Here is an 11146-nt window from a genome sequence, read left to right on the forward strand (position 1 = left end):
GTGGCTCTTTCCAGGTCATAAAGAGAAGAGCTCATAGGCATCTGATTAGCGTGTGTTTATTGAGCACCTAGTATGTGGTGGGCAGTTGTAGACAATGGGGGCACAGCACTTGATATGCCTCATAGGGTCTCTCTTCTCATGGAACAGAGGACGGATGGAGTGGAAAGAGAAAAGAAATATGAAAACAAATGAATTGAGCACTTTCTGTGTGCCAGGCACTGACGATATGGCCGGAACATTAGAAACAAAAATCCCTGATGTAAGGAGGTGGACAATAAACTGAATAAAGCAATGATTTAGTATCTTAGAGGGTGATTAAGTGAAAAGGAAAAGCAGCGCAGGAGAAGAGTAATGAAAGGGGGTGCAGTTTGGACAAAGAGCTGGTGCTGGAGGGTTTCTCTGAAGAGGTGACATCCATTGAGTAGAGACTTGATGAAGTGGGAGAGGTGGTAAAGCGTTCCAATCAGAGTAAAGGGCCAGTGCAAAGGCCCTGAGGTGGGGAAGTAGGGTCGCTGCGGCCAGGGAGGAAGTCAGAGAAGTTTTCAGGCCCTTCAGAGCACTCTGCGGACCTTTGTTTTTTATTGAGTGGGATGAGAAGACGCTGGAAAATCATTAAATGAGGAAGATAATTTCTGCTTCTTTCTGTTCTTTCTGCTTCTTTCTGTTCAGTGACTTAAAAACACACACACACACAAATAGGACAGGATAATAGAGATGCTAGGAGAGAGGTACCTGCAGCCGGGGTGGTCCGGGAGAGCCTCCCTGAGGAGGTGACAGAAGAGCTGAAATCGGAAAGTGGAGAAGAAATTCAAAGGGCTAGGGGGAGGGAAACAGAGAGAGGCCGGGCCTCGAGAAATGAAACCAGAAGCGGAGCCAACGTCCCGGCAGGCCTGGGGAGGAGCCTCCGCCAGCAGAGGAGGGAGAGGGGCTGGGGTGTTCGGGGGAACGCCCCGCCCCCAGCCGGCCGCTCCACCCCGCCCCTGGGGAGAGAGGAGGCGCCGGCCGGGCTCCCAGGCAGAGTGGGCAGGTGGGAGGGGCCAAGGTAGCCGAGGCCCATCCCCCAACGCGGGACCGAGGCGGGAGGGCAGGTTGCGGAACGCGGACTCTGCCCTCAGGGACCCGATTCCCTCTGCGGGGCCAGCCCTTCCACTTCTCCCGCGTTTTCTGACGGCTGTAGCTGGGCCTCTCTGAGCCTCAGTTTGATCATCTGGAAAGTGGAGGTGCTCCTCATACTGGCCTCACCGTGGTCCTAAAAAACTCCACGATTCCTCATCATTCCTGTATTTTGGGGCTTCCCTGGAGGCTCAGACGATAAAGAATCCGCCTGCAACGCGGGATTTTGGCCTTTCCTGGTGTCTCAGACAATAAAGAATCCGCTCACAATGCGGGAGACCTGGGATCGATCCCAGTTTGGGAAGATCCCCTGGAGGAGGGTATAGCAACCCACTCAAATATTCTTGCCTGGAGAATCCCATGGACAGAGGAGCCTGGTGGGCAACAGTCCATGGGGTCGCAGAGTCAGACACGACTGAGCGACTAAGCATACACCTGTATGTTTAGGGCAAAGAGAGTTCATGTAAAAGTGAGTCCGAGGACTTCCTGGTGATTCCTAGCTAAGACATCCTGCTCACAATTCGTGTGGCCAGGGTTTGATCCCTGGTCAGGGAATTAGATCCAACATGCTGGAATCAAGAATTCCCATGGTGTAGCTAAAAGATCTGGTGTGTCACAACTAAAGACTCTACATGCACAGCCAAACAAATAAATTAAATAAATGAATATGGGGGGGGGGGGAAGTGAGTCTCCTTCCTGCACAGCCAGCCTTGCCTTCCATCTCACTCGGGGTAAAGCTCTAGCCCTCCCTACGGGACTCTACAACACCCCACAGGACTTGCCCCCTCAAACTCTGTCATCTTGTCTCCTAGTACTTGCCTCCTTGCTCTCTCTACTCCAGCCACATGGATGCTTGCTAAGTTATTCAGTCGTGTCTGACTCTTTGCTACCCCATGCACTGTAGCCCACCAAGCTCCTCTGTCCATGGGATTCTCCAGGCAAGAATACTGGAGTGGGTTGCCAGGCCCTTCTCCAGGGGATCTTCCCAACCCAGGGATTGAATCTGAGTCTCTTACATCTCCTGCATTGGCAGATGGGTTCTTTACCACTAGCTCCACCTGGGAAGCCCCACTGACCTCCAGATGGTCCTTTTAACTCTCAACTAATGCTCTGACCACAGGGCCTTTGCACTGGCTGTTCCTGCTATAGGGATTGTATCCCCACAGATTCACAAAGATCACGTCTCGCCTCTTTCAGGTCCCTCTCAAATTTCATCTTGTCAGTGAGGCCTTCTTTGGCCTCCCATCTAAATAACAACATCCCCATCACTTTCTTGCTTTTTCTTTGTAACATTTGTCACTACTTGACAGACTACATTTTACTGTTTATTTCAGTGTATATTTCAGCCTCTCCCACGATGATGTTTTATGAGAGTGGGAACTCTATTTTGTTCATGTTTTTGGAAGAGTGCCAGGTCCACATAGGCACTCAGTAAATTTGAGCAATTATTGGAATCTTTGGTGTGCAGCAAGCGCCCTCTTACACACTTTGCATGATCACTCAATGAGGCAGATACTACTCCAGGTGTTGAGGGTGGGACATGATGTGTTTGAAGAGCATCAGAAAATGGTGTGGGGGAGGTGAGTCGAGAGAGGTGGCAGGGACGTTTGGCTATCTCAAGATTGGGAGTTCATCTTCTCAACAACAGCAAAAAGAAAAAAGAAAAAATTTGAGTGCCCACCTGTGCCAAGGGTAGTTCTGTGCAGTACCCAACCCCTTCCTCTGAAAGATTTCTCCAACAGACCAGAAGCCTAACCATAAAGAGGTCATAAATAACTTGAGATTAGATAGGTACTACTAGGGCTTCCTCGATGGCTCAGTGGTAAAGAATCTGTCTGCAATGCAGGAGATGCAAAAGGCTCTCGTTCCATCCCTGGGTTGGGAAGATCCCCTCGAGGAGAAAATGGCAACCCGCTCCAGTATTCTTGCCTGGAAAACCCCATGGACAGAGGAGCCTGGCAGGCTACAGTCCAAAGGGTCACAAAGAGTCGGACATGACTGAGTGACTGAGCACAAGGTACTACTAACAAAGTCAAAGAATGTGAAGTGGGGTTGGGGTCGGGGTGCACCTGGACATATTGAGCTAGGAAGGGCGGGGAAGACCTCTCCAAGAAAGAGACATTTATGTGGGTGAACTTATGCAGGAAGTGTCCTCTGGGCAGTTAACAGCAGGTGCAAAAGCCCTGGGGTCAACTGGAGTTGTGTGAGGAGTGGAGGAGAATCAGAGCTAAAACTAGGGAAGCTAGGTGCAAGATTGTCAGGCCTTGCATGGATTGGGGTTTTATTCCGAGTGTGGGTTTCCCTGATGGCTCAGTGGTAAAGAACCTGGCTGCCAATGCAGGAGACGCAGATGTGCGTTTGGTCCCTGGGTTGGGAAGATACCCTGGAAGAGGGAATGGCAACCCATTCCAGTATTCTTGCCGGGATAATCCCATGGACAGAGCAGCCTGGAGGACTGTGTCCATGGGGTAGCAGAGTCGGACATGACTGAGTGAGCAAGAAGTCACCTAGAGGTTTAAGTCGGAGTCAGACATGGGCATGTGCCTTCTGATCCCCTTGACCACCTCCTTTCTTTCTCCGGATTGGCACCCACCTGTCAGTTACCCAACTGTTTTCAGAGTAAATGCAATGCCTCTCTCAGGGTGAGAATCTGGCTTTGAGCCAGAAAGCAAAGGCAAAATCCCCTTCCTTTCCCTGCATGTTACACCCACAAGTGGTTCCTCCTTGTATCCTTTCCAGAAAAGTCCCTAAATGCAGCATAAGCTTACCTGTTGTCATGTTTTCAAAGGTCTCTGTGGAGGCCTAGCCAGTGCAGCAGTATACATCACATCTTCCCTGGCCTCCCTTCTTTTCCCCTACTCTTGCCAGCCTGGGGTTGCACCTCCTAAATAAATCATTGGAACCATTTACTTTAGCCTGGACTGTACTTCCTAGCCAACAGTTTTGTAGAAAGATCTGCTGTTAGTGCTGGGGATCTCTGGGCATTTTCATTCTCCTCTGGGCCTCTGTAGCACATTTCCTACAAAATAAATGGGCTGATTTTTAGTTTTTTCATTTAAAAATATTTATGTTTATCTATCTGGCTGTGCCAAGTCTTAGTTGTAGCATACATGATCTGTAGTTACAGCGCTGAATTCTTAGTTGTGGTATGTGGGATCTAGTTCTCTGACCCGGGCTTGAATCTGAGTCCCCTGCCTTGCAAGCACAGAGTCTTAGCCACTGGACAGGCAGGAAAGTCTCAAAGGGCTGACTTTTAAGTGTCCGGGAGCCCTATCCTTTGACATGTTAATTCATGTGACCCAGTTTCTCCTTCCTGTGTCCACCATGTGGCTGGGGAGTCTAAATCTACAAAGCAGCAATGAATATAATAGTTAAGAAGGCTCTGCAGGTAGCCTGAATTTGAGTTCTAGCTCCTTGGTCCTTATTCTTCTGAGCAAATGACTTGACCTCTCTGAACCTTAACCTCCTCTTATGTAAAATGTGGTAAGAGTATCTATTTCAGTATAATCATGAGGACAAGATGACTGAATTCAAATAAAGTAGGTAGAACAGTGCTCTTGGCGTTCAATAATGTTAGTGGTCTTAACATTCAATAAATACTGTATCTAATAATATACCTGCCCCAACTTTGACTGGGAAGGGGTACATGCCCCTAAGGACACCAGGTCCCTCCCACTGACCTACAAAGAAACTTTAGGCAATATCACCCCTTCCAAAATACTTTTATTAAAAAAAAAAAATCATTACAAACAATCAAAAAAACAAACAAACAAAAACACCACAAAACCCGCTTTTCTTTTAAATAATGCGGCATGGAGCAGTTTGGTTTCCACCCTATTGCACGTGGTCCGGCCTGGTCATGAATCAGGAGGCTGCTGGGACTGGGGTCCTGCGAAGGAGGTGGGGTTCAGCCTGGGGGAGGAGGCCAGCCTCTCCCACTACCTGGAGGTGCCATGAGGCAGAGGCTGGGTTTCCATAGCAACCAGGTAGCACATCCCTGTCATCCTTTGACAGGCCCAGCTTATCTTCCCTGAGGCCCCAGTGACACAAGGGGAGTCGGAACTGGAGGAAAAGGCAGAAGAAATGTGGAAGTGGGAAATCAGACTCCCGGAAACAGAGTCTCATTAAGGCATTTGGAACAGATAAATTAATTCAGGAAGACCCACCTTCACAGAAGGCTGAGATAACCAGACACACACACACATGCAAGACAATTTGTGGAACCCTGAAGTGGGAGGAGAGGAGGCCACTGCTTAGAGGCCCCATCAAAACACACACACACACACAGAATTGCATCCAGGGAGTCATCCCACCAAGGCTGGGATGAGGAAGGAGCCCTCCCCTGCCCCCCATCAAAGTTTTAGGATCCCAGAATGATTTCCATGATGTGATCTAGTTCATTCCATTCCCAGGACCCTGGGGCACAAAAAAGGTTGTGAGGAGGTTCTGGTGGGGCCACTGCAGGCTCCTTCTCCACTGCGGATGTGTCGATGTCCAGGAAGAAGTCATCCAGGCCTGAGTCCCCCAGGTACCGGGAGCTCAGAGCTTCTAAGAAGACTGGATCGGGCTGGGGAAGCACTTCATTCTGGGGGCTTGGGGGAGCTGCTGGATTCTGAGGTGGCTCGGTCTCATCCATGGAGGTCTCCAGCTCCCGGAGAATAGAGCCAATGGTTGCCGACAGCGAGAAGTCCTCCTCGCCCAGGAAGAGGGGCTCTGGGGGCAGGGCAGGTGCAGGAGTCAGGCAAAGCGCCGCTTGGAGCTGCTGGAGGGTGTTGTGGATGAGGACGTGCCTGCGAAGGCTGGGTGCTCGGGGGCCTAGACTTCGCTGGACTTTGTCTAGGGAGATGCGGAGCAGGGCTTGCTGGTAGCTCCGCAGGCCTGCTGGACTCCAGTCCCACTTCTCATCCTCTTCTTCTTCCTCCAGATCTGAGTGCTTCCTCTTCAAGCCTCCTACCATGATGCCCTAGGGAGAGAGGAGGGGTAAATAAGACACAGCAGGGCTAATTCAAATCCCAAATCTCTAGTATGACTATTGTTGATTTGTAATGATCCAAACTTCAGTTTTTGCATCTATAAATTAAGATAGTATGAGTCCCACAAGGCTGAGAAGAAGAGTCAGTGAATGTGATTAAGAAAATTAGATCTCAGGACTTCCCTGGTGGTCCAGTGGCTAAGACTTCACGTTCCCAGTGTAGGGGGCCCAGGTTTGATCCCTGGTCAGACAACTAGATCCCAATGCCCCAACTAAAAGTTTGCATGCTGAAAGGAAGACAGAAGATCCACATGCGTCAACCAAGACCCAATGCTGCCAAATAAACAGATAAAAATATTAAAAAAAAACACACACCAAAATCTGGACTTAAATATAGCTGGGTTTGAATCCCACTTACTTGCCCGTGTTGCCTCAGTGAGTTTAACTCCTTGAGACTCAAATTTCCTCATATGCAAGATGAGGATCCTAACTCAAGTCCCCCTAAATCTTAAAGTTGTTCTTTCGACAATACTCTTTTCTTCAAGTGTGACAGATACAAGACAGGTGTTGAGCATAGAGCTATGGCCTTGAAGCAAAGAATCCTGGGTCTGAATTCTGCTTTTCACACTGCTCAGTTGTGTGATCTTGGGAAGTAATGTGACATCACGCACTTCAATGAACGAGAGTTAACTGCTATTTATTTATGAAATATTTTTGAGTGCCTACTACATTCCAGCCACCTGGAGCCCTGTTAAGGCACCTATCTGTGAAGACGCTTCTTTCCACATGGAAGATATTTCTGTCCATGCCCTCATCCTAACTGACTGGGAACGTGCCCAACGACAAGGTATGGGGCCTCTCTCATTCCCTCTGCGGAGGCCTTCAGGTTCCCCCTGGGCGAGCCCCACAGGAAAACTTGCTAGAACTGACTCACGCCAAGCCCCACCTCCACCAGTCCATCCAGCCAGATCTCGGCCCTCTACAGGCCCCGCCCCCTATATGGTTCCCCTTTCAGCATTCAGACACGCCCCAATTTGGCCCAGGGGCTTCTGGGAAATGTGGGCCAATAGCCACCAGGTACACGAACTGACGTTGAGCAAGCACTACAACCCCCGGAGGGCTCCGCATGCCGCAGGGACTAGCCTTCCCCGCCCAGCACCCCCCCCCCGGGGCATGCGCACAGGGGCCCAAGGTACGTGGGGGAAGGGAACCCGGACGTCCAGCTGCCTGGCGATTGCCAAGCCCCGCCCTCCGCTGCCTCCTGGGCTGCGGGTCTGAGCTCCACGCCCTGAACACCCCTCCCCCACTCCAGACTTTGGCTCTAAAACTGCTTTCTCCCGGCCCTTTGGAATCGCAGAAGGTCCTGGATTCTTCACTCAGGCTGCTCTCGGGCCCAGAGACCCAGGACCCCAGCACAACGCTCAAAGACTTACAAATGCGCTCCTATTCACTCCGTTCGGGACACTAAGTATCTCAGTTACTAGACCGTCTCCCGTCAACGTTCCTCTATTCTCCCGTCTTTGAAACGCTTTTCGACTTCATCTCCTGTCTCCCACTGTGACTTCCAAGACCCGACAGGAACTCTCCCCAGAACCCGCTCTCCGACACTGCGTCTGGGAGACCCAGAGTCCTTGCCCCTACTTCTCTCGCTTCTCCAAAGGTCCAGGATCCCAGCCCAGCCCCTCACACCTTTCCCTAAACACTAGAGCCCCGAATTCAACCTGTCCCAGAGACCAGAACTGTCCTAATTTTTAGTTTCCTACCCCAAATTTTCCTTCTCTAGTTTTCTCGCTTCTCCAAACACCCTATCTCCCAGCTTCAAACTTCCTCCACTTGAAAATTTTGTCCCCCAACCCCAAAACTCTGTCTTCCGTGCAAGGATCTCGAAACCCCGGTCCCTAAACCCTCTCTTCAACCCCTATTATCACCCTGAATCTGCGCCCCCTACTCTCGCTCATACCCCGCCTCCACAACTCTCGAGGGAGCGCCTCCACGTCCCTCAACTCAAGGCAGATCCCAAGCCAGGTAGCCACACCTCACCTCAGCTGCCAGGTTCGCAACCACCACCTCCGGGAACGCCCGCGGCTTAGCGACCCTCCAGCGTTGGGTAGGGGCCTCGTTCACCTCCCCCGGGCCTCTCACCCTGGTCTCTGGCCCACCCAGCTCCGCCCGGGAGCCGAGCCGCGAGTCACGATTGGCTGGAGTCCTGCCGGCCGCGGGGCGCGGATTGCTGGGCGGGGCCATCCTCTAGTCGCCAGGAGACGCCCCACCCGCCCTCCCCTCCCTTGCTTCGCGGACCAATTAAAGGATTCCGACTAGCTGGCCGGGGCCACGTCTCTACAGAGTGGAGGGCACATCAACGCACTTTCCTTTAACTTAGCTACTATCTTCGCTCCAAGATTGTCATCTTTGCTCTCTGCGATCCCTTTATACCAGGCCAGGACCGCGTCGCGAAGCAAGAGGTGGCTGGCATTCCCCACTCCAACCCGCTTTCGGGGCGGGAGGGGCTGAACGTCTCGCTGAGACCGCGCCCATTGGATTCAGAGGGCGGACGCAGCGGGGAGGATGACGCATTGACGATCAGCCAACAGTTTGGCGCGGCCTATGTTGCCTGGGCGATCGTAGCCCCGCCCCTCACCTCCCCTGTCCTGCCCCTCACACTTTACCCGAAGCGTTCTTCTTATAAGGATTTCTCCGGCCTGTCTTCTGGTGGTGCCTCATGAGTCTTCCTAATGCCCCGTCTTTCCGCTGTCAGGGTGGCACGTCTGCTGCTGGAGACTGGTTTATGGTTCCCCACTGTCATGGGGACAAAATTCAATCTCATTTTTGTCTCAAAGCCCTTCAGGTCTGGCCAGATACAAACTCCTGCTTGCTCGCTAAAATCCTGCCACGCTCTGACTTTCTGTATTTCTAAAACGGCTTCAAGTGCACTCCACCACCAAGAACACAGAGATTCTGTTTTCTTCCCTGCTTTATCCACAGTGCCTACAACAATCCCAGAAACATAGCTGCTGCTGCTGCTGCTGCTGCTGCTGCGTCACTTCAGTCGTGTCCGACTCTGTGCGACCCCATAGACGGCAGCCCACCAGGCTCCACCGTCCCTGGGATTCTCCAGGCAAGAACACTGGAGTGGGTTGCCATTTCCTTCTCCAATGCATGAAAGTGAAAAGTGAAAGTGAAGTCGCTCAGTCGTGTCCGACTCGAAGCGACCCCACAGACTGCAGTCTACCAGGCTCCTCTGTCCATGGGATTTTCCAGGCAAGAGTACTGGAGTGGGTTGCCATTGCCTTCTCCGTAGATACATAGCAAGTACTCAGAAATGGAAGGGAAGAAGAGGCCTCTGGATCTTTAAACTTGCGTCCCCATTCTGGAAACACACCCTCATTTCCCAGAACCCAAAATTCTCATCAGAAACTCATTCCAAAGGATTCCTTCTCTCAGAAGCCCCCCTTGAAGCTCCAGGATGGGTTGGGGCCTTTTCTGGGCTCCCTTGGTGTCCTTGTGTTGTTTCTCCCATCCGGACTCTGACTCTTCTGCTCCTGCCACTGCATCTTGGCCCTGGGCTGTCACTATCTAGACTGTGGACCCTCTAATATACCAAGGTTATCTCAGGCTCCCACTGCTTGGGCCACAGCATCACCTCCCACAAGGCTGGACACAAAACAGGTACCCAGTGAAAGTTTGTAAAATGCCTAGACAATGTGATTGAAAGACATAAGAGGGCAGAAATAAAACAGTCCTAGTGCTGTGAAAGCCTGAACCAGCCTTGTCCCATCCCTACGTGTTCTCACCAAGGGAAGGCAGTTTTCTCCAGGGAAGGAAGGTTTAAGTCTCCTCAGGCCAGTTCTCACCGGCTGGAATTTGTTAACCAAGTTGTCCAGCTGTTTGCAGAAGTGCAGGATTGGAATGGATTGGGGGTGGGGTATGGACGGAGAGAGATTTGGGAGTTAGGTGGGAAGAGGCTGGAGGTAGGGAGAGAGGAGTGTCTTGCTCAGGCCTGGGAGAGGTGTCTCTGGGGAACAAAGGTTGGGGAGAGTAGATTCCAAAGAGGGACATGTTTAGGAAGGTGGGGGGGCGGGCAATTCTTCCCCTTCCTCCTCTCAAACTTGCACCTCCAGGGTTCCCTTCACAGGGTGACACCACTAGAACCCCATCTCCAGGATATAACCCCAGGCTTCTTCCTAGATGTATCCTTCCCCTCGCCAGGGAACTGTCCACTCAAGACTCTCTCCCACCCACTCTCCCTTCTCTACCTCTGGGCACCTAGGTTCCCAGCCTCTGCTCTTTCATCCTCTGATCCATCTTCACACAGTTGCCAAGGAAAGCTTTATAAAATACAAATCTGAATGTGCCCCCACCCTGCGTCTCCCCTGCTCCACTCATTGCACACCTTAGACTGAAATTTAGACTTTTTACAAGATTCTGAACAGCTTCGTGTCCTTTGAACAGCCCCTCTTGGGGCTGATTGTGCTTCTCCTCCAAGCTAAAGTGAAAGTGTTTGTCACTTAGTCATGTCCGACTCTTTTCAACCCCATGGACTGTAGCCCACCAGGCTCCTCTGTCCATGGGATTCTCCAGGCAATACCAGAGCAGGTTGCCATTCCCTTCTCCAGGGGATCTTCCCAATCCAGGGATGGATTGGGTCTCCTGCATTGCAGGTGGATTCTTTATCGTCTGAGCCACCAGGGAAGCCCTCTCCTCCAAGCAAAGTGTTATTAACTGTAGGGGATAGATTTAAGTTCTTCAAAGGTGCCATGTGCTCTTCAGTCACCTGGCTCAAGTGGTATCTTCTACCTAGAATGTCATAATGTCTTAGAACCTTCTCCCGGCTCATTCTCACTAAATCAGGTTTCAGGTGGGACATCTGCTCTTCCACAGAACCCTGTCTGCTCCTCAAGCTGGGTCCCTCAGCCCTCTGTGCTTCCTCCATCAGAGTTGTGGCCACTCTGTGTTGTCACTGTCAGGGGCAGGACTGTCTTCCCCATTGGACTGTGAGATCTGTGAGGGCAGTGTCACCGCTAGGTCCACACAGTCACCACTGGGTCCCTGGCACAGAATCAA

At 51.5% G+C, this 11146-nt stretch overlaps 1 protein-coding gene across 3 annotated transcripts; it reads right to left on the reverse strand.

Moving 5' to 3' along the window:
* Positions 1 to 4819: 4819 nt before the first annotated feature.
* Positions 4820 to 10952, reverse strand: SERTAD3 (SERTA domain containing 3). Of its 3 annotated transcripts, none has more exons than XM_086352581.1 (2): positions 8752 to 10952; positions 4820 to 6076 (listed from the first exon to the last, which is right to left on the reverse strand). In XM_086352581.1, the coding sequence occupies exon 2, from the start codon at positions 6068 to 6070 to the stop codon at positions 5474 to 5476; it is 597 nt and encodes a 198-aa protein (XP_086208707.1). In that variant the 5' UTR covers positions 6071 to 6076; positions 8752 to 10952; the 3' UTR covers positions 4820 to 5473. The 3 variants fall into 3 exon arrangements, with proteins under 3 accessions (XP_086208707.1, XP_086208706.1, XP_086208705.1); XM_086352580.1 differs by lacking the exon at positions 8752 to 10952 and adding an exon at positions 8228 to 8584; XM_086352579.1 differs by lacking the exon at positions 8752 to 10952 and adding an exon at positions 8126 to 8584.
* Positions 10953 to 11146: the final 194 nt, after the last annotated feature.

Source organism: Bos grunniens, chromosome 18, assembly GCF_055505025.1.
Source record: "Bos grunniens cultivar Pamir isolate PY7600 chromosome 18, Bosgru_T2T1.0, whole genome shotgun sequence".
Classification (NCBI taxonomy): domain Eukaryota; kingdom Metazoa; phylum Chordata; class Mammalia; order Artiodactyla; family Bovidae; genus Bos; species Bos grunniens.

Coding starts and splice junctions, on each gene's coding strand:
- SERTAD3 (XM_086352579.1), bottom strand. CDS start 8,329: ATGGCCCCGCCCAGCAATCCGCGCCCCGCGGCCGGCAGGACTCCAGCC. Junction 6,077..8,125: donor TTGCGAACCTGGCAGCTGAG/GTGAGGTGTGGC, acceptor CTCTCTCCCTAG/GGCATCATGGTAGGAGGCTT.